Source organism: Malurus melanocephalus, unplaced genomic scaffold (genome assembly GCF_030028575.1).
Source record: "Malurus melanocephalus ecotype Western Australia unplaced genomic scaffold, MMel_1.1 scaffold_146, whole genome shotgun sequence".
NCBI classification, from domain to species: domain Eukaryota; kingdom Metazoa; phylum Chordata; class Aves; order Passeriformes; family Maluridae; genus Malurus; species Malurus melanocephalus.
The window spans coordinates 91,916-115,691 of NW_026623378.1; the positions used below are offsets into that span (position 1 = coordinate 91,916).

Genomic DNA, 23,776 nt, shown 5'->3' on the forward strand with positions numbered 1-23,776 from the left:
CTGAATAGACAAATCCCTTCTCTCATTACTCTGTGTGTTCATGAGAAAAATGAAGCACCAAAAATAATATACTTTTAAAAAAATCTGTATTTTCATGTGTACATATATATGTACATAGATCTGGAACTGATGATGGTTTTCACTTCATTAGAGATACAGATAGGCTGATAACCAYGTGCTGCCAAACACCATAAAGGATAATGGGTATGAGAGGAGCAGTTTGTTTCTTTAGGTAGAATCTTAATCCAGCTGCTTTACAAATGGAAGGATTTTTCTTTATTTCAGACCAAGTTTTATTGGTCTAGTTCTGAAGAGTTAAACTTAGTCCTGTTCCTTCCAGACAGATAATCTGTTCAGGGTACTTGAGCTGTCCCAAGGTAGCTTGCAGCATATTATCATGTTGCGTTTTGTGTTCAAGACWATAATCTACCAAGGACAATTTAACAACTCTTACGAGTTTATTGGAAGCGATAAATTTCATTTGCAGAGGGAAATACTTTGCTATTGCAYTGATTTCCTAAAGCTGTCCTTTTCATGCCAAAGTCAGCTTGTCCTTAGAAAAGATTAAAAGGTCTGTAGAGGTTTACAATGGGTAATTTCATGACCAAGATTTTTCAGTCAGATTTACATGTTGAGTTTATATTTCTGTTCAGAGTGTTGATATGACTAAAGAAAAAAGCTGCAGCAAACYACAATCCAGACACAAGGCAGTAAGTTTTTTTGTGGAGCACTAAGAACTGAATCCATTAGTGACTGCAAATTTATCTTTTCTTGTCCTCATTATTGAGTACTCACAGGTGTGTGTATATATTTAGACAGTAGAAATGAAAATATACTTTAATATCAGCAACTCAAACCATAGTGCAAGGACCATAAGGCACAGGATTTTTCCCACATCAACAAGGAAATGCAGAAATACTGATAAAATAAAAAGCAAAAGTGAATAATCTTGCTATCTGAAAAATATATTGGTTTCTAAGACATAACAATACCAGAAAGAAAGAAGAAATCACAACAACAAAAATCAGTAGTATTATTTGTTTAATGACCCCATCTTGTGGAGCAGTGCCCAYGCTTCAGCACATTTATAGCTCTCATATGCATTTTTTTTTAACTGCATCCATTTCTTGATGGTGAATTGCTTGGCATTGCACTTGCTGTGTCCAGAGAAGTGCTCTGCAGGTAATTCATCATTTGTGCACTGTGGCTGTGCAGCAATAGAACACTTGTTGGTCACACCGAGCTTGCCAGGGTCGATTCTTCRCATTTAGTGTTTGGTTCAGCCTCAGGTCACCACCACCCTGCTGCWTAGCTCCTGCTGCCCTGTGTGTCTCTCAAACAGACCTGCTGGGAGAGTTCCTGGCTGTTTTTGGGGAAAAACAAACCCATCTCCAAAGCTGGGGCTTGCCAAGTCACTTGTTTGCAGCGCAGCAGTGCAAGTGAGAGCATTGGCTGGGCTGATGCCTGGTCTAATTCACCAAGTGTTGGTCATAACCAGTGCCAGATGTGCTACATCTGCCAGAGTCACCATTTCCATGTTTGCTGTTCCCAAATAGTTGCTCACAGAGCTTGTTGAGCTATGTTTAATGATTGGCAGCTTGGATATTTTATTGCAAAGGTTTATCCCCCTGGACTTTCTTTTATCGTAATCTGGGTAAATCAGCTTTGTCAGCCATGTACATTATGCTGGTTGCTGAAGTTATTTTCCAGGCACATGAGATATTTAAAATAAATAGCCTGCCATGTTTCCACCCTCTCCAGTTGAACATTTTTCCCAGGAAGGCTCCAAATGCCCTTGATTCTCACTTAGCTATAAACCACTCAAATGTGAGCTGAAATGCTTTTTTTGCAATTTTTTAAAGCAAAGGTATATTTTGTATGCACTTTTTCAGGAAGTGTTTTTTTAACCATTTTGGTGAGGTCAAAGGGACAATTGCAAATGGAAAACATGTAGAGAAGGTTTATAGCCAAGTTAGGAAAAGATTGTTTTTCAGCTGCTTTGCACAGACTTTAGAAGATGATATTGTGTGATCTTGCTTCGTGTGTCATTATCCTTGGCTCCTTGGAGACCAGATTATGGTGCTTTGATCTCTGCTATAATTTTTTGAASTAAGGAATTTTCGATTGCATTTTGATCTAATTTACAGAAGGATGCAAAGGTGTGAATTGCATGTAGATAATACTTGCAGATTTCACAAGCATGTAAAATGAGGCAGGAAAAAAAAACCAAGCTACAAATCTCTGTAAATATAGTATGTTTGATGCACTTTTGATATATCTGATATATGCTCTTACAAAAATTGCATTCTTATAAAATTTGCATTCTCATAAAAATTTACATTCCTGTGTCAAATGTCTTGGGGGTGTCTGTACATGATATTTGTATGTGAGTGCAGATTAGGATTAGAAGGTGGTTGTGTGGAATACATGTATGTGTGATTTTGGATTGCATGTTTTCAAAAGGAAAGATTCATTTGGGTGTGACTAAACCTGCATAATGTAAATTCCCTAACACCATGTTGACAGGGTATTTATACCATTTCCTATCATCTTGTGTTCTTTGCTTTTGAAGTGCATATTGTGGTTTCTGCATGAAAATAAGTATGGAGTTTAGCAACTGTAGATTTGTGTGCTAAGGGAAATGAGCAAACTGATGCTCAATGCCTTCTCGTGGGTGATTGAAAGGGTACAAAATGTGAACACTCCCAAGTATTTTTGACAGAAACCTATTCCTTGATCTTGTCGGAGGTACAAGAGCTGGCAATGAAATGAAGTGTTTAACTGTTGGTTTATGTTGCAAAATCTTTCGGCTTTGCAGTGTGGCTCTTAGAGGACTCTAATTCATCATGTGAAAAAAGAATCCTGAAATATTTAGAAGTGGTAATTCAGTCGATCTTCAAAGAGCATTTACATTTTCATGTCCCTTTGAGGTGTCAGTGGTTGTGTCCCGTCTGTCTGATGGCCGGGTTGGGAGCATGGCTGCTGCTTCCTGCAGTCACATTTTCTGGAGTGCAGAAAGTGCAGGTGTGGGGCTGTGCTGTGCTGTGCTGTGGTGAGAGCTGCCAAACTCAGTGAAAACCTTCCATTCACCTCTTTAGGTTTTGATCCCTGTCAGAGAAAATGAAAGAAAGAGCCTGGTCTGACTAATGACAGCAGTTGGCATGTTGAGAGAGGAGTGTCAGGAGGAGGGGAAAATGAAATCCCTTCAGGCAGCTGGCTTGAGCTTAAAGTCAAATATAAAGGCATTCATGTCCTTCCCCGAGCACATGTCCCTTCATGTGACACCTGAGCACCCTAAATACCCTCCTTAGGATTGCCTTTGAAGGGCTGGGCTGTGCCTTTGCTTTGGTACCCACACAGTGACCCTGCCCTGCTCTGCAGCGCTGCCATGGCGAGCTTATATTTGTATTTTACTCTGTTTCTAACATTCTGTCTCTTTTCTCTTTTTTTCTTTTACATGCTTTCATGAGTATAGCCGACCATTTAGGAATTGAATTCATGGGTAAGTTTTCATTTCTCTTCCTTTCAGTTGCTCATATTTATCTTGGTTCCTTAGTCCAGAGAGCGTGGAATTTAATGGGAAGACTCCCATGACCAACACCACTGGGTTTTGGATTGGGTTCCTCTTGTACTTACTGATTACATTTGAAATTATATGAAAGTAATTTTTCTCTTGTGTGYTGCTATGGAGCTTGAAACCTACATAATGATGTTTTAATATTTCACTGATATTTAATGAAACATAACATAAATATTATGTGACCATATAATGTCTTTTGAGGAATAGTACTAAAATATAAATATATAAAWATGGGATTTCAGGGTAGAGTTAATGACCATTTTCATGTAAAGGAAAGTAAATTTTAAATTAGAATTTTTTAAATAATTTGGTGTTAATTACAATATTATATTTAACTAGGTTTAATGAGAAATGTCTTATTAAAGATAATTCTCTCAAGTCAGAGAAATACTTTTAAGAAAAKAATCAAAGATCTGTCATTCTGTGAAAAAAGTTAAAATTGGTTAGGGAAAAGATAAAAAAGGAGCGAAAAATTGCTTCATACAATTTTGGAATGGAAAAGATGAAGTTGTGTTGGCTCAGCTGCAGCTCTGTGATGTGTTCATAGCCTCTTGGAGTGATAGGTTTAACAGATCACCACTTCACCCCTCAACTGGTCATCTTCMGCCTTGAGGAAGATGGGATCCATCCCTAACAGAGTTTGTGGTCTGGTGCATCCTTTGTGCACGAGCAGCTTGCATAAAACATTAAATGATACTGAAAACGCTGTAATAAAAAGCATTTTATTCCTATTGAAGTCATAAAACCATTAATTTTAATGTGTTTCATCCCTATGTTAAGTTTTACTTGATTTTTTTCTAGATTTAAAAAGTAAAATCCTGATAACCTGTTGTTTTTAAGTGACAATGTGGGGTTTTTGTTTCTTAGCGTGAACCTTTCCATAAGAAGCAAGAAAGTGTTATCCAGGAGGCAAAGCTGAATTATTTTAACTTTATTTTGAGACTTTTTCCTCTTTTTTTTTTTAAGACATCATTGTAAGGCTTGAACTAAAGCCAATCCCTGAAGTCTTGGCTCAGAGTAGTCCTCTCATATGAGTAGCTTTCAGATTTTCTCATTTAATATTGGAACAGATCCTGATGGCATAAAAATTAATGAARTCTTGTGTCTCAAGCCTGAAAATATTATGACAGGAGCCTACAATGAGGCTTGAAGTTGTTTTCTGTGGGCTAGAAAAAAAAATCAGGTTCCAGAATCRTACACAAAAGTGAAATACTTGTGCTTCTTAAGTCCTCCTCTAGTCTTCATGGAGATTTGCTTAGGAAATGTAAGCATGCATGGAATAATTATTTATTATTTCCAAGCAAGGTAGAAATCCCCACCCTGTGAACAGAGGGTTCAGGTGACAATATGTTCATCAGATTAGGGCCCCTCCTGTAAAGCCTCTCCAATCAGTTTACTTCTGTACTGTTGAAAATAATGGCAATTACTGCAAAGAGTATTTTCTAGCTACAAAAACAACAATGTAGAGGTGGTGCAGACCTTAGTTTTGTTTGTACATGATCCAGAGAATGCTCTTTCTAATGTTTTCATTGCATTTGTGGTCTCAGTTGCCTTAGAAATTCCATTTCTTTCATCGTCTTCCAGAAATTTTGTTTCAAAACCTTGTAAACTGTGTAACTTGGATTGGCAGGACAAGCTGAATTCTTTCCACAGTAGACAAAGCTGAAATCTCATATAGGTAGGAGCATCTGTCCATTGAGATGTCCCAAGGGGGGACAGATGAAATGTGCACTGACTGCACATCCAGTTTAGTGTCCGTTTGCCAAGGAAAGCGGATAACAGTAGGCTTTTTTTTTTTTTTTTTTTTTTTTTGCTAGACTCTCAAGGATCAGTGAAGTGTATATACATACCCAGTCCTTTTACTGTCCTGTTAGGGATCTGTGGTCCATGAATTTGTGTCCTGCTGAGAACAGTTGTCAGTATTTTCCCCCACCCTCTCTTGTAGCAGCCCATTCCAGAGCTCAGTAGAGGCTGTGTCTGTTGCTTTTCCATTACCTGTTGAAATCTGCTTCCCACCAGATCCTTCTCTCACAAGCAGTACTTGGGGAACAAGAATGATGCAAACAAGAATGATGCATTCTGTGTCTGAACCAGACTGAATTTTGTGTTAAGCTCACTCATGGTCTCACACCCTCTTTGCTCTCTGGGTGTTGTCAGGTTTGGGTTCCATACAATATTCCATATTATGCATTCCAAATCTTGAACATTGCTTTAATATTGCTGCTGATAYTGATTTACACTGTCTGTTTCTTTGTGTGGATAGCAGAGATAAAGGCAGGCATCTTTGAAATGTCACCAATGTAACAATTAATGTATGGTTCTGATGTATTCATTTGTATTGATGTATTCATTCCTGAGTTAAATGAAACTAAAGTGTGTGGTCAGGGGACACTRTGTCCTTATAAATGTGGATTCAAGTATTGCCATCAGAGGTCCAGCTTCATGAAATTTCTGGTGATAAGGAAATGGTTTATACTTTCTAGTACATCAAATCAAAAAGAAAAGAAAGTCTTGTGTCTGATTGTCACTGTTCAATATCCATCTCTGATGTGATCTGGAGCAGCTTTGGGCAAGGGMTTTTAATCTGTGCTTCAGATTCTCCATTACAGTAAATTTTTTCAGGCTTTCTGCATTTAGTTTCTTCAGCTCTCTGGGAGATATCTTTCAGTAACACAGAAACAATTTCTTCCTTGCAAGAGGGTGCAGCCTGGGCTATGTCCTCTCCTGGTAGGGGAGCACACCACTGTGAGGAAAATGCTGTGCAGCTCACCCAGGATTGCACTGCACCCCTTCTGCTTTGGTGTCTCACCAGTGAGGATGCATGCAATTTTATTGCCATTTCCAACACAAAAGTAAGTACCGGTTGCCACAACGTTCCTACAAACTGGAAATCTATGACTTGTGTTAACAATTTTATGTCAATGGAGGCAGAATGGCTGTTGGTAATGCTGATGTGAGCAAGAGAAATAGTTTAAAAAAAAAGAGATGGAAACAAGCAGCTTTTACACAGTGCAAATCRAAGTGATGTGTTGTTAGCACTAGAGAGCATGGGGATACAAGCATCTACAGCTTATTATCATTTTTGGACCCAAGTGGTTAACTGCACTTCAAGGCTGGTTTACTTTTCTGATGGAGAATTTGTTGATGAGGACAAATATCTGTGACAGCAAACATGATCACTGTGGTGCAACAGGCAGCAGCTGAAAGCTGTTGTGGAGTCTTCACTCTGTTCTCCCAGCTGCAGAGGGAAATTGTTGCAGCTGGGAAACTGAGAGCAATCTGAACCCGAGGGTCACCTTTGGATATTCTGAGCTGCAGGGCAGCACTGGAGACAAGGAGCTGTCATTTTTACTCACATTTTACACTGAGGATGGGTGGAGTTAAGGTGTGTAAACGGATGAAACACAAAGGTGAGTATTGGAATAASCTGCTACAACACGTGAACAAACACGGCTGCTTCAGCAGCTCACCTGCACCACCTCATCTGATGGTCCAGAATCTKTGCCTTTCATTCTGTAGTTTATGGTGGATGCAGCTGAAAATAAAATGCTCCAATAAAGTGCAACAGCCAGGTCACTGCAGTTTTGGTGGAAATACAGACATAACACAAAATAGTTGTGATCCTTGGACTGCTTGCCAGTTAAATCAGTATCAATGGTGCAAACAATTCTGATGTGATAATCTCAATCTTTCATGCGTAAATTACAAAAAACAGTATAGTGATTGCTGTATTTAGTCACTGCTTTTAATTTGTTTATACTTAGGGCTTAAACAGCAAATTAATATTTTTCCTTAGAACTACTCATCTCTTCTGGAAAAATCAGAAGCTTCTTCTCTGAAATCAATGGTGCATGAATGGTATATAATACCTTGTAAGTGCTGAATCATTAAATGGCATTTAATTGAGCAGAGTAATAAAATAACTCAAGAATGAGATCCTATTAAACTTTATGTATCTCCTTGCAATGACTACAGTGTGACATGTATTCAGCTYTCTGTGCTCTGAGCAGCTGCTCCTGCTGGAGAAGATGGTGCATGCTGTATTTTCACTGTGCCTGTTCTCACTGCCTCCTCATTGTGCTAACGTGGTTGTACTCCTAAAGCTCTGGGAATACATGATCCAGTTAACCAGATTGACTCTGTGACCTTGTGTCATGCACTGTGACTGGCACATTTTGATTTTTGCAAACTGCAAAAGTTGGTTTTGCTGATGGGCAGGATAAGCAATATTGCAACAACTTAGTGTTTTTCCTGTTTGAAAGAAATAAAAAGGCCAAGTTCATTAGTTCCTGCACAGCTCAAAAACTGMACCTGAACTCTGTCCTCTGAAACTCAATGTCTTGTAGCAGCAGCCAGAAAATGATAATAAATAACCAGTGTGTGCATGGATGGTCCTTGCATTGGTTATCATTTAGAAGCTCCTATCTGTTGTAAAACCCTGTAATGCTCCAGTCCTTGCTGGAAGAGAGGATAAATGTTCAATAACCTGAGCAAAAATGTATGTGTTCTAAAGCATATATGTTATTTATAAAAAATAAATCAGTTTCAGTTCCTCCTGTATTCCTTTTTAATAGGACAAAGCAGGTAGATATTGTCCTGATAATATGGCACACTGGCTGTTTTTATTCTTCTGTTTGCACAAAATCTTATTAGAGATTCTGATCACAATCATCCCACAGAACTATGAAAGCATATATATCTGTCTAGTAATGATATTRTTATTAATCATAAGCATTTAAAATATTTCATCTGTACTCTGTTGGTAAATTCCTGAAGAACTAAGAAGGTCTGTTCTGATAGGCATTGATATTTGGAATGTTTATTACCRTCATCATTGCTCCTTGAATCCCTTTGTTCTTCATCCTGCCCCAAATTTTCATTATCTCTCTCTGTTTTTTATCTTTTCAAACTCAGCAAAGACTTTGCTCTTGGGTCCTTTTCCAAATTCACTAAAGGCTTTGCTCTTGGGACCTCATCTTTCTGTTTGCCTCATGAAATACCTGTCCTTTTAAAGTGTGCTGCAAAATAACAATAGCATCCTGAGGCATGAAATGGATTTAGATRCTCAGCACTTTCCGTGGGATTCACTTAGCTGGGAAGAAGAGTCATTTATCACCCCTAGAGAAAAGAGACACGAGCACCAGAAGAGAGAGTTTTACAGAAGCAGCTGATGCCTGTGTGCTGTAGGATGGAGCAGAGGCTCCTCAGGGGCTGCAGGGAGCTCTGCCAGTGGCTGTACATGTTTAGGAAAACACAGCTCTTAAATGCAAGCCAGTGTGCATSTGGTGCAGGAGTGGCAGGCTGCCTCCCATTTCCACTCTGTTTGGGGCATATGGTCCTAGTTTAGTTGAAAGGGACAGATTTTTRCCTAAGTGTTTTGTAACCATCTTGGTTGCGTGCTACCATCTTTAATTTTCTTGGTATGTCATTTGTCTGCATTTTGTATACTGGTAATAAACTAGGTTCRATTAACTTGCATTATTTTTAAAAAGCAAGACTAAGATTTACCGTGTGGTTATCTTATGTGTGTCATTAATTGTCTGTAATGTATCAAAATGAACTGGGGGGATAAAATAATGTTAATATATGTAAGTTACTCTGCTGACCTTCCTCGGTGTTTGGTTTCTGAATGAACCTCCTGATCATTTGTGATGAAACTTACGGAAATTTAAAAAAAAAGGTGACTAGGTGTACTGACAAGTTTAAAAACCCAGAGCTGGTCTGGGTGTGTCTGTTTTGCTGAGATCTGGGTTTGGAGGAGATGAAAGTTGCATTAAGTGGGGTGTCAGTCTGTAAAAGGGATTGTGCATCATCCATAGGGATATACTTGACTGTCACTGTCACTTGTGAGGTGAGTGTGTGACTGAGCTCCCCTGTGTGCTGACTGGGGRCACTGATAAGGTCAGAGTGTTGTCTGTGGGTTAAAAAAGAATTTGTGAAGCTTCAGGAAGGGATGTTGTGTATAAACCTCCAGGTAAATTCCCATGTATCTCCTAGTGCCAGGTACAAGCCTCTTCTCCACTGTACCAGCTCCAGAAACGTTGGCACCATGGGGACAAGGGACATTTGCTTCCCAGCTGGATTTTAGCTGAGGACACAGCAGCTCATCTGCACACAGAAGGACTTTGCTGTACCCCGTGTCTGTGAACTTATATCATGTGTATATTCTGGTTTGGGATTAGGCATATTTCCTGGGCTCCTGCACAGCTGGTGTGTTCGGAGTTAAACATTTTTGTCATGAAATAAAGGTAATTGGATGGCTTCAGCTCCGAGCAGACAGCTGTGTATTTAAATGTGACCTTATACCCAGTCAGTCTCGTAACCTGCATTTTGAATATGGTATTTAGGAAAATGCTGTGCTGAGCCTGAGGAATTGTTAAAGCTGACACCACAAGGGTATGCTAATGCAATTAGATGACTCACAGTGTTGAGGCTTGGCCTTTGTTTGGGCTCAGGTGCAGCTTAACCAGATGTAAAAATATGTAGACAGTAACTTGTACGCTACTGGAACAAGCCTAGCCGAGCAAAGGTGAGACCCACGTGTCAGAGGGGTGGCACGGACAGCTGCCACAAGATCTGCCTGTGACTCTTTATTTGCAGTTTGAGAGGGGACCTGGAGGAGGCTGCAAAGCTGCGAGTGCCATCTGGACATGTCCATGAGAACTTGGGACCTGTTGTTGCTGGGTGGGGAGTTCATTATTTATATTAGTATATATATATATCAACACTGTGTGTTGAGATGACCTTCCCACAGGAGGAGAGGCTCCAGACACCTGATCTGAGCCATGTTTGCACAGCCACACTGAATCAGAGCTGCTTTGCCCTTYTCCTGCTTGGAGGTGCTCCGTGGATGTCAAGCCTCGTTCAGTAAACGATGCAAGGATTGGGAAAGCAGAACGTGAGTATCTCAATAAATGTTCCATGGCAGTGGAACGCTTGTAGTGTATATTACAGTTGTATAGAAAAATCAATGGTTTTGACAGTGAGCTAAATCTTTCTCTGTCCTTCTGTGYCCTGCTTAGAGTGAGTAGAGACGGTGCCCTGCCAGTGATCGCTGGAAGCAGAGAAGGGTAAGCAGTGTTGGAAAATTGGCAATGCACTGCRTAGAGCACTAAGTTATTGTTTCATGCCCTGCATTTTCTTTTCTTTTGCAGGAGCTKTAGGATATTGGCACGTGGAGAAGCRCGGAGATAYTCCTGCTCTGAAGGCTGATGGTTCCTAATRCAGATATTTTAATTGTAATTGAAAATTGTCTCCTGATCCCATTTCCTGTTCCTATCAGCTTCGGTTTATCCTCATTTCAAATGTGATTCCGCCGAAGAACACTCTCCAGTGGCCCAGGGTATTTATTGGTGTTGCTTCAGACTCAACAGCCAACAATTAACTGGGAAACAAGCATGAGCAGCACAAAAGAAAGGGGAAAAGCAAATCCTGTCTATGAGTGTGCAGGTGTTGTTCTTGTATGCTCARTTCTTAACAGTTGAAATAAACAAACTTGCAAACTCTTGCATGCAGATGAGAGATGAACTTTTTTGTTTACCACTGCTGACTTTTCTTCCCTGAATGGTTAAATAAATCTCCATGAGGTACTTTCATTTAGTATAGATCCAGATCCTTTTAGATSATGTTGATATGATTTACTCACAGCAGTTATATTTATTTCATCAGTCATCCTGGAATTCTCATATGAATTAATGTGGTTTTTTTTTATTATTTTTGTGCTATGTTTAATGATGTACTACTTCATGCCTACTTTAGCAMGTAAACTCTGTTGTAACACAGTAGTATTCTATAGTTATTCTTTTATGTCTCTTAGTAATTTTGCATTCACATTGAAATAGAAAATAAAAACGGAAATATAAAAAATCATTTGATAATGGAGGAACAGTAAATGGGACAATATTTAAGTTCTCAGCAGAATTAACTGAAACAATTTAGGGTCCTCACTATTTGAAAGTGAAATACAAAGTAACAGAGAAGATCCAGACAAAATTAATTAGACCAAGYAGTTTGTAGAGGAGTTGAAAGTGAGAGAAAAAGTAGTTTATTTGCAATTAAGAGTGTTAATACTTACATTAGTAGCTTCCAACACCTTTGCTGTTAATGAATAGGAGTGTAAGTTGTTTCCTCATTGAAATGATGACCTTGGTCACCCAAAGCAGAAGGTTTTGAGCGATGCAAGGAGCACGGAGTGAAGCCACTGCTGCATTTCCACGGGCTGGTGCCGGTGCCTCGAGCTGTCTGCCCAGTCCTTGTGCCATGGGTAAAGTTCTCAGTGCTGGAAAGACTTGAGTATTTCAGTGCCAGCCAGGAGTATTTAAAACTGATGCCTACAAAGACTTTGGGTGTTTTCAGAGTGTTAGTTGGTAAATTTGGAGAATTGCAGTGTTGGACTTAATAATGAGTTGCTTTTGTCTTGCTCGTGATTTCTACTAAACACGTGGAAGTCAGTGGATATTCTCATACAGTTTCTGTTGTTTCCRGTATAATGCACAGACCCTGAAATCAGGATCCAGTGTCTGAGTAGATTGATGTATGAAGTGAATCTATCCTTTTTCTTGACTGGCTCCAAATCATCTGAATCTAAAAAATTAGATAAATATCTCAACAGTAACTGCAAAGYTGAGCATGTATAAGTAATTTGGTGCAATCGTGCCAAGCTAGGAGTATCTTTCTTTCCTCTCTTGAACTTCTTCTCCCTACCTTTTCTYTTTTGTACCTTCCTGATTGTTTTTTTTTTCTTTTATGCACCCTGTGGACTTTCCCTTTGTGTTATTTCATAAATCTACTGATCGATGAACTTAYTCTGTTTAAGTGTGTTGCTGTTTCCAGGAGTAACTGCAAATCAGTTGTATCACAAACGGCTCTGTTTAGCTTTAATGCAGGGTACAGAATGCACACACTGAAGTTTTGCTCCTTTATTATCATAATGTCCTCTCCTGCCCCAGAAGCAATGCAGCATTTGAAAAATGGAAATCACAATATGCACTAACTTTCCCAGCTCATAAAATATGAATGCACAGAAAATGAATACAGCAGTGTTAAATACAGTTAATCAGCTTTAGAGAAACAAAAATACGTATTTATCACTATAGTACATAGATGCATGGGATATTAATGAAAAATACCAGATACTTCATTTTCCGTATTTATTCTACACTGTGCTCATTACTCTCATTCAAATAATTTAAATTTGCTTTCAAGATAAGGACGRTCTGCTGCTGATGAGGAAAGTTTGGATGTTTTCTGTGGCGTATTTTTCTTTGAGGCTGTAAAATAGAGTGTTGCAYTGAGTATAAAGCCAGCTGGGCTGGAGATGTCGTACATTACAGTGGACTAAAAGGGTAGACCTTCAGAATTGTTGAGCTGTWAAGAGTTGCACATAGTGCATTGTTAGAAAGTGTATCATAAAAATGTAAGACTGTTAAATTTGAGTTAATAACCTGCCTCAGTGAGAGCAGCACTGCGACTTCTGCTGAATTTTGCTACACAAAGGGGTTTTGTGCTTCTGTACTTGAGGCAGTGTGCTTAAATCAAAACCAAGAAAGTGGCCTTGGTTAAGTGTTTGTTTCATGAATGGTGAAGAGAAAATTAGGAAAAGAAGTGAACATTTCATTTCAGTTTTTTCTTTGTGAAATATCTAGTGTGATGTTTTAATTTCTCTTGCCTGATGGAGTCTTTTTTCAAGGTAAGGTAGAACTGGAGCATCTCATTCTTTCAATTGGTAGTGAATCCTGTCTTGAAATAAGGTGGATGAACATTGGTGGGAGAAGGTRAGTGAATCCTACAGAAATCCTATARAACAAATCAAGTAATTTTAAATTGRTTTATTCCATGAATTTGCTTAAAGGTAAACTGGGGAGAAAAAGTAGATGTAATTGTCTTAAATTATGCTTTTTCTTTGAAGTTAAATAGGTGTTCTTGTGGGTTTTTTTCCCACAAATTACTTATTTTAAGCACATGTTCTAGTCAAGTTTTTGTTCCAATAAAACTATGAAAAAATATTTTTTAAAACCTCAGGGAAAAGRTGTMAATTCTRTTACTTATTTTTTGCAAGAACTACWYARGATGGSCAATATCTCACTTGTCAATATTGGGTCAAAGGCTCCTTTTTTAAGACAATTCAAATGCATACCTTGGCACTGACGCTGCTGTATTCAACTTTTATGTTAGGAGTTGTTCTGCTCAAAGGTGAGTACTGTAATGACACTGACTTGCTTTCTCAAGTGATTTGTGATTTTTTTCCATGCCTTTTAAGACTTGGTAGTATCCATGTTTCAGATGTTTTTTATGGTTTCATTGTCTGAACACCTGTATTGGTTTAGCATCTGTGGGCCATGAATTAGTTTGGTAAATCATCCTGCTCACTCATGTTCAGTGGAAGTCCAGCAGTCCCTGTGCAAAGAAAATTCAGAATCACCTCAAAAGTTTTGCAGGTGTAACTCTTCTTGTGGCAAATGCCTTTTGATTTCAGGATTGAAATGTGCTCCAGATGCTTCACTGTATGTCCAGCCTGTGGTCAAGGTTCTGGTGGTGTTAGTTTAGCAAAAATGGGATATAGTGTGTTCCCCTTTTGGAACTGAGTAGAATGTGGTGGGAAAACAGTTCACATTTTAAGAAGCCCATTCTCTGCCTCCCCATTCCYCAAAATCTGTTCCATTTCCCTAAATCTTCTTTCAATTTAAATTTGTAGAGTTTCTTCTCTCAATAAAGTATGCTAATAAAAGTTCTTGMAAACAGAAGTATATGATTCACCTGTCTGGGAATTATCTTCCCATAAATACATCCCATGATGTAATACTGCTTTTTCTCCCATTCTGTATTCCTTATTTKGTGGTGCCAAAGTGTGTGCCATCAATCATTTCATTTACACTTCTGTCATCTTTATTGCTTGCTCAATCACTTTGATACCTTCATCCTATCCTTTTCTTTTGCTCTCAATGTTCTGAAAACTCTGAATGCTCATGTTGGTMGCACAGCTGTGCAGATAATCCTGCTTGCAGAGTCCCCTGAAGTTCAGGGGGTCTGTCTCTCCCTGTCATTACTTGTGTCACAGTTCTGGAGAGCAGCTTTTTTAGCTGTTTACTTCCTCTAGGTGTTTTCCTTTCTTCTTTGTTTGTTGCAGTTCTGCAGCCATCTCTCACTCCCTGCTTATTTTGGTACCAGTTACTTCTGGTGTCAATGTTACCTTTTTTYCCTCAAAAAAGTCCATGTTAAATTTTCTAAATTATTCATAAGGCCACGTATGAATGCCTGTGTCTATTAACCAGATAATCTTACTCCTTTTATGCAAGAGCCTAGAACCTTTTCGATAATTCAGTAATAAGTGAGAGCCTTCAGTTTGTTGAGAGTTCTTTTTGCCAACCTCATGTTTCTCTCCCGTCTTTTAGTTAATTGTGCAGAGTCCTGCAGTGCAAGGAGCCACAACTTGTTAAAATAATTTAGATTATCCCTTCCCTCTTTACTAGCTATCTTTACACACTAGCCTCCCTGTGCAATATGTTTGAMGTGGTTCTTGGTCTAGCATGCAATTCTTTTTCTGCAGTTCTTTRTCTTTTATCTGAGAGTATTATTGGTAGCTATTGCCTTTTTTCCTTTAAGGAGGTGCTGATTTAATTTTTTTTTAAAAAGCTCTGTTTTGCTTTATGCCAGTTATTATGCTCCCACATGTATTTTTTTTTTTTATTTATGATGCTATTGTCTGAAAAGTCTGTCCTCTAGAGCAGTAGTTGGTGTGCCTGTGAGTTTCTTACTTACTTCACAAGTGTTTGTAAAAGGGATGTCCCAGAATGTCCCAGATGGTTCAGGGTGGAATCTGAAGGTTTCCAGGACTTTATCCAGCTCAATCTTTGAAAACCTAGGACTGCTCAACTTCCCCAGGCAACCTGTTCCAATACTTGGAATTTTTTCTTGTATCTAAGTAAAACGTCTCAATTTATTATTTGTCTAGAAATACTCTGGAATAATGTCTTTTCTGCTACTTGATATTTTGTGATTCAAGTAAATAATTGGTTATTGATACTCAATTCTCTGCTTATTTACAATGCTGTACTCTGAGTAGGTAAAAAAGAATTTAGTCTTAGTTTTGATAGCCCTGTTTTTCTTGTCCTGTCAAAGTTATACTAGTCCTCATTTATTTATGTCATTTTACTACTAGAAAAAGCATATAAAACTCCCTCTTTGTAATTATCCAGGCCTRCAGTACAATATTTTATCAGCTTTATGGCAAAAGCAAGTTTTGAAATTAGTGAGTTGCAGTACATTGTCTTAAATTGGATCATCACAACTGAAATGCCAGRAAGTGATTCTGTTTTAGATGCCTTTGTTTATTTACTGTGTGTTTGGGATATCGAGAATTTCTCACCTCGTACCTGGTTTCACATTAAATTCTGTAATTAGGCAAAAATGGAAAGGAGCCACTGGAAGTGTTGAGATTTCTGATGGCCACAAGGACATGCAAAGCAGCTTAACATTTTGACAGGCAGTTTGCAGAAGTATTGTGTGTAACCTGCTGTGATTCTTCATACAAGACCATTAACTGAATTCATTCATAGGAGTATGAGAAACAGTAGGATTTGCCATCCGTTTATCCAATTATTTAAAGATCTTTTGGGTCTAGCGCAAGACAATTGGAAAGTATTTGATAGAGCTCCAGGAATGCAGTCTGTTCTTCAGAGAGCCTTAGTAAAAGAGTTGCAAACTTTAGAGAACGTTTAAAATAAGGCTTAGATTTGACTAAACAACTTGAGGTAAACACACTTCGTTCCATGAGTGCTTTTATGAACAGACATTCACTTGTGCAATAGCCTGAATCAGGAGCACAAAAATGGAAAGTGCAAAGTCCATGAAAAGTGGACTAAAAGTGAGGATTGGCTCACGCCTCAGTGTTGGAAGAACTATGAAAAGAGGGTTTTGATTGCTCTTATGCTGTTTCCTTTTTAACATTTTCATATTTAAGTTGCTTTAGTTGTATTRTATATTTCAAATACGTGAACTCTAGGAAACTTTTAATAACTTTAGAACAATTAAAATGCGTCTTGAGGCAATATTTTTACTTCACTCTCTTACTTACCTTTGTGTTTTAGTGAATATTGACACCTTTTTCCCATCATTTAACTTGAATGCAAAATRACATTATAATTTTCATTAACTGTAATTTTCTTTTTCTTCAGCAAGTGATCATGCACTAAGTTCTTTAATTCACTAAGAAGCTTGAATGCAACTGTGTGAGATTTTTTAGTTAGCTAGACAGAAAAAAAGAAAATCTTAGAATGTCTTTCCATTTTGGAAACTAGAGGTAACCCTTTGCGCTTCTAACGACAACATTGCACATTAGGTTTGTTGTGGTATTTTTGAAAGTTGGTCCTGCAGTTTGTTAGGGGTAGATGGTGGTAAAAAASCTCTGTATCTTTGATCACACCCAAGCCATTCAGTTGGGAACAGCACRGAGGGATCTGTCTGAAACCTGAGATGCCCCTGCAGAGCCGTGACTGTGCCTGCTCTTGTGGAAAGGTGAGCTGGTGCTGCAGCACAGGTGAGAACAGAGCTGCAGGACAGCATGGATTCACTGAAGGAGTGATTGCAACAGACAGATAATTTCAACCATAATTTTGCTTTAACCAGGAAGAGATCAGCGTCTTTTTGAAGGAATTTGATTCTGCTGTGCTCCTGGATATTGAGATTTCTCCTGTGCAGTGTGATAAAATKTGTGTTTGCAAACTGATTTGAAGCTGTTTGTATAGCTGGTGAACAAAAGTAATTTCAGATAACATAATAATTCTCATTTACAAGTTGACAGAATTGTATCTGAAATGAATAAAAGTGATTAAAAAATATATGAAAGCCATATTTTTGAATGCCAAGTGCTGCAATAGATGTTAACTTACAGTTCTAATAATAATTCCCAAGTAATGTAATTGTGATTTTTTTTATCTAATCTGACATTCACATCTTTTATCATTGCATCTGTCAAAGATTTGTTTTACACTGTGGGGGATTGAAAGATCAATGCCGACAAATGCTCCTGTGTCTTAYGAAAATTTCTTAAGTGGCTAAATGTATAAATGCATTACTGTAAAAGATAAAATAAATGTCGATTCCTGACAGAAAATCTCAGAGGAATAAGTTCTAAAATCCAAAGTTTCATGAACAAAAGTACAACTCATGAGTGGTAAATGGAAAACTACTCATTTTGCAAATTTCCTTTCTGTGGAAATACCTAAACCAGGTATCTAGTGTAGAGTTTCCTCTTTGCTCTTCTGTAATCCTTTCTGGTTTTCTATTTTCACTAAAGCATGTACACACACATTTAATTGAAGTAACTTTTTTTTTCCATTTGTTTTATGTGCAAACACACAAATTCTAATTAATTCTAATCTAACCTACTGATCTAATCATGTGTCATGTAATGATACCATTTTGTCCAGGACCATTTATAGCAATGTATGAAATTAATTTTCCTTCCCTTAAGAATTCTGTTAATATAGACCATCATGTTGTGGGTGCTCTGCTTTTTGGGTTTTTATTGTGGAACAGAAAGCAGARAGGAACCACTTCAGGTTGTCTGCTACCAGTAAGTATTGCAGAGGAAAATGGTTTCGTGCTGTAAATTTAATCATTCTTGGTTAATAAGTTTGCTACTGCTCTAAAAATCCTAAGTACCACACAGGTAAGGAGTTATGCAGTTCATTAATTTAATGTCGCTGGATTAGAGGTTCTCAGCTCCTGAGATGAAGCAGTCACACAGAGTCCATTACTGGGGAAAGTCTGCTTTGGCAGCAGTCCTCCTATTCCTCCACCTCCCTGGAGAGGCACAAATGCTGTGCTCAAAGCTGAGCTGCTCACCCATTTGCCACTCCCGTCAGGGTATGTTCTGCCTACTTTGTCCTGTGTAGAGATACATAAACAACTGAAGCTGTGTCCAGAACCACAGGGGTACCTTTATAAAATAATCAGATCCCATTAATGTTTAACTGTCASTGTTGCACTTGGTGTTCTCAAGAGCACTTGTTATGGACACAGGGAAGAAATGATGTTATATTTCAGTGTGTGGAGTGTCTGAGCCCTTCTCTTGGCTGCTGTGCCCTTCTGCACCTACTGCTAAATCGCAGCTTTTTAGGGAGGAGACAAGTAATGTCTGAAAAACACTCATGTCTGCTGGATTGCATCCCAGTGCTGTTTGCTCAGCATGGGGCACCATGGATCAGGGCTGAAAATACTGCCAGGCCTCCGGTTAACCTTTGTTTTTATGCCAAATCGTTTAAGGCAGAAGCTGATGTAGGCAGGAAAGGTAAAGTTAAAAACGGGTAAATCCAGTGCCTCTTGAAGAAAACCAGGTGAAAAACCCCTTCAGCTGTGGGTTAGGAGGCACCGTGATCCTGTGAAATGTTGTGATCCTGTGAAACATTGATTTTGTTGCTGTGGAAGAAAAATGGGTTGTTTCCTGTTGTTCCCTAAAAGCCAAATCTGGGAACGTTGGTTCTGGCAAAAGTGAAGCYAGGAGTTTTGCTGGGGACACAAATCAGTCATTGCCACAGCTGAGTCAGAAAATGAGTGTCAGTCTGGGGAGAAACATCAGTAAAATGTGCCTTACGGATCAGGAGAGGGGTGAAGGCTGTTCCCATGTGGCTGTGACCTGTGGTGCCATGAGTGCTGCTGCTCTTGCAGGCATTAGAAATGTTTTTTTATGGCTGTTCTGTGTGTGAGATGGGATGTCTGGTCCTGAGTTCATGGCTTTGYATGTTGCCTAGTAAATGTACCATGGCAAAGTTTCACACTGGGATTTTATTAATTTTTGCTTCTCATGTGATAGCGTTTCTTGTCTATGTTTTTATTGGCATTTCCATTATTGAAAATGAACTCATATTTCTTTCTTTATTTAGTTTCTGTGACATTAGGCATTTCTTTATTTAGATTGCCAGTTCGGTAAAACTYTTACATACCCTCTTGTACTACTGGTTTAATACAATCTAAGTGTGTCCTCTTTTTGGGTGTTATTAAGGGATAATTGTGCTGAAACTCTGCTAGAAGGATGTGTGAGGTTTTAACAGACAAGATTATTGCATYGTATAATTCAAAGCCATTAGAGCAGTCCAGTTTTAAGGGACAGTGTAAAATTAATCCTTCCTCTCCATCTCTTTCACAGAAAATAGATGATGTTTTGTTATATGTCCCATGTTGCCTGTTTTAACAGCAGCAGATGATCCAGCACTAACCCCAAACCTTCATCAAAGTAAAATCTCTAAGCTGAGGTTGGTTTACATRTAGAAAGAATGTGGTATATGAAAAATACAGCATTGTAAAAGGAGTTATCATAGAGAAGATATTAGGAAAGCATTTGTCTGCTTGCCCATCACAGGTGAGCTGCAGGGTGCAAGAAAGGCTGTGTGSCACTTGGAGTCATTGCTGGCAGCATGGAGGAGTAAAGCAACATCCAAAAGAAAGAATACGGAAGAGAAATGTGCATTTATTAAGGGAATAAATCTTGCTTATAAGTGCCATGAACTTTCTGTGTACAGAGATGTGCATCTCCATAGAAAGCACAGCGTGGATTTAATAGGATGTTTTTGCTGTTGACTTTGAGRGAAGGCTTGGTAAATACTCATTGCAACAGAGCTGTGCTCGCTTGAGGACCTGTCCCTATTATTTTAATTAAAAASTAGCAGACAAAATCTGATCACACAGTGCCTGCTCCATACCAAACCCAAAGTTAAAATGAATTCTTTGTGCTCAGTGTAAAACTGAATTTAGCAACGATGTCATGTAACCAGATCTTCTGCAACGTGCCCTGAAAGGCAGTGTCATGGGAAAAGCAAAGGAAGCAATTGCAACATTCACTTTTCCTTTTTATTGCCAGAGCCGTGCCAGAAACGTTGTTAGGGAGCAACATTTAATTAAACCTTTATCAGCCTAACTTTGGAGTATTTCATAATCTTACCCTTGGCATTGTCTTTTTATTAGGAAAAGGCTTAAGTGACTATGAAATATAATGAAAGGCCACRGGGAGGGCTTGCACACCACAAAGCTGCTAATCCTTTGGAGACCTCTGTGGGAAGTGAGCATTTTTCAGCAGTGGTGCCGAGCTTTGAAGGTTATCAGCACCTTTTATCTTCTAGTCAGCTTTCTCTGAACTTGAAACTCTATCTATGTGAAGAGCATCCCAGCAAATACCCACTGAGCCTGAGGTGGAAAGAYTAATGTATTCTGCTTTTCCTCAAATGTTTTAGATCCTTAGAACTGTTTATTTGCTTTCTATAGTGTGTGGGAGCCCGAGTGGGGGTCCAGGACATTAAACACAAAATGGGTTCAGTGCTCCTGAGAGTTTATTGTGCAAAGTGTTAGGTGTTATTCAGACAATGGGGGTTTGACACTGCAAATATAGAGATATATATTTGTCTCGACCTCAAACTAAAATAAAAAATCCAGACTGATCCAGTAATAGCAGGAGTGCAATRTTTTCCTTTCAGATGTGTTCCTTTTGCGTAAGAATCTGATCAGCTGGGARCAAGAGCAGTACCTGCAGTTCACTTTTGTATTTTATTTCCTGTCATTTATTCTTTTTATTTAGTGTGGAAGGGTCTGAGCTGTAACTGGGAACAAGGTGTCTGAGAAAATACTGGCTGATTTGGACATTTGTACTCAGACTCCTTTATTAAGTCTTGCAAACATTGAGGAGAACAGTTTGCTTTGTGAAGGAAGAAGTCAACTCCAAGAGCATCTGAGAAGATTTAATTATTTGAAAGGACTTTATTATGTAATTAAAAAAAAAAAACCTATTGGCAGAATTGGGAGTTTCTACTGCTGAGCAGAGCTCCTTTGGTTTGACTGTTGCCATTCCTACCCACACACACTCCCAGTGATCACTCTGGGAGCTGCCATCTCAGTGTTTAGTTAAACATGCCCATGTCAGGCACTTTAATACAGTTTTAAGTGACAGCAGTACTGGGCTGTCCCCAGACTCATTTACTGGTGAATAATCATGTCATACAAAGTCCATTACTGCCATTCTGCATCCGTGCTGCTGGGCTTGCCCATTGCTGGCAGCTAACAGAGAAGCACAACATCAATTAGCCACTTAATTTAAACCAAAATGCAGCTGGAGCATTCATTAGGCTTGAAAAATCTCATCTTAGCTGTCAATGCTAGACACTTTCACCAGTTGTTGGTTGTTTACTTGTTTGGTTTTTTCCTAAATACTTAGAGGTTCTGAAGCTCTAAATGAAATTTTAAATCTTAAGTTATTTGGGAGGGGCTGTAGTCTTGTTTGCTAGACAAATTTTACTGAAAATGTAGTGTTCCAGTTTGGAACAATAATTGACATAAACATCAGTTCTGACTTTTTAACTGTTGTCACTGTGCCTTCCACAGAGCTTTAAATATTGTGATCTTTATCAAATACATTATTCATAGATTAATATAAATACTACTGTCCCAGGCTTATGGAAAAGTTCCATAAACCGGAGAGTGCATGGTTTTCACTTGGCTTGAGCCATTTCCCTTCATCAGAAGTACTAAAATCTTCCATTCAGTGGAGTTAGCAGCGAGCAGTTAATGCTGGCTGTGATCTGAGCACTGAGCATATTCAGGTTGCTCCTACCATTAACAGCAGTTGAGTAAACATTTCATAGAACATCATTACCTTTTTTTTTTCTCTGTGTTTTACGTTTGCAATGACAAATCCTCGCTTCTTCTGCTGTATTCTCTTACGCCCAGTTAGCTCATAGGAAAAAAAAAAGTAAAGTGATTTGTGTTTAAAATATCAGAACTGGGCCGATCAGATGCTCCTGCTCCCAGTACCAGAATGATGCCTTAAGTGAAGTGAATGGATAATGTCTTAAGTACCAAATAAAATTCTCCGTACAAAGCAGTGCTCCCCAAATCATGAACTGAATTTTGGCTGCTCATCAGCTGAGCTTCTCCTAACCCCATTCAGGTAGAGCAGCAGCAGGATGATGGGAATCACTGGTCCAGTGGCATTTATTCCTGGGATGCTGTAGAGAGGAATTAATCACATGCCATTTCAATATTCACCTGCATGGGGAGTGAACCAACACTTCGAGTTGGCAAATAAAAAAATCTGTTGCAGGGGCAGACGTTGAGACAGAATGAATTTTACTTCTGTGATGGAGAGTTGATACAACTGAAGTTAATTCACTTCCTTCTTTAGTCAAATATTTTGAGACTATTTGAGTTAATCAACCTGCTCTTCAAAAAATATTGAAAAGGTCATGCGAATTAATATCAAATTTGGAAAAGGGATTTGCATTAAAGAAAAAAAAAAAAAAAAAGCAGGGAGGAGATGCATACCTTACCAGAGTGCAGTAACTGTTAAATTAAAAGTAATTGGGATATGAGACAACAAGTATTTCTAAATATGCGTAAGGAGCAATTTTCAGTAAAATATATGAACTCAGTTCTGACCCTCTCTTCTGTTAATACAGAGGTTGGGATTGGAAGCTCTCTTTTTTTTTTTTTTTTCAATTAAGAGAGAGAAGAGCTGCTCAATACAATCCAAGTGGTTTGCCATGCCTTGCAGGTAAACTTAGTAAATTGATTATCTGCATCTCCCAGATAATTTCACTTGCTCGTTAGTGATAATTGCTAGTCATTAGAGAAAAAAAAAGTTGTAATATCCATGTGTTAAAATCACAGAAATAGCAACAAAACGCCAAATGTCCATAGAGTGGCATTTGTCTAAAGTTCTCTTCCCCTGGCACTTCATTTAGACAGCTCTGCATTTTATTGCCTGGTAAGACTTCCTACACTTCAGGCTGGAAAATAATTTTCTTCCTAGTATATTTTATGTCACATGGCCATAATTTCCTGAAATCTCTTTCAGTGCTGCATTTTTTTCTGGAGAGGAAATTTTTTTGGAGCATTCAAGAGTAGTGGTCCAAAGCAGTGCTTAGGCATTAGTTTACAGATATGTATATAAATTCATTTAATGGTGGTATTTAATGTTTCCCATAGACTTGAAATGTTTCAGTAGAGAAAGTTTAACAGGGTACAATTTGGCTGAGGGTGAAAAATTTGTTAGGACTGGATTTATTTAGACATTTTTTCCTCTTTCTTCAGCTTTTATGAGCTGCTAAATAGCAGAGCTACTGCTGACATTTGGCTATTTGATTAACATAAAAAGGCTTTTGCCTCGTTTCATATCTGAGTGTTTTTGAATATGTAAAACCCCTTGTATTTCAT

At 38.5% G+C, this 23,776-nt stretch overlaps 1 protein-coding gene across 1 annotated transcript in view; it reads left to right on the top strand.

Moving 5' to 3' along the window:
• Positions 1–3,462: 3,462 nt before the first annotated feature.
• NRG3 (neuregulin 3) overlaps positions 3,463–23,776 on the top strand; it is a 61,293-nt gene continuing 40,979 nt past the window's right edge. Inside the window, exon 1 of the mRNA XM_057371380.1 lies at positions 3,463–3,502. Within this exon, the coding sequence (XP_057227363.1) occupies positions 3,466–3,502 (37 nt within the window). The 5' untranslated portion in view covers positions 3,463–3,465. The remainder of the gene's footprint in view (positions 3,503–23,776) is intronic.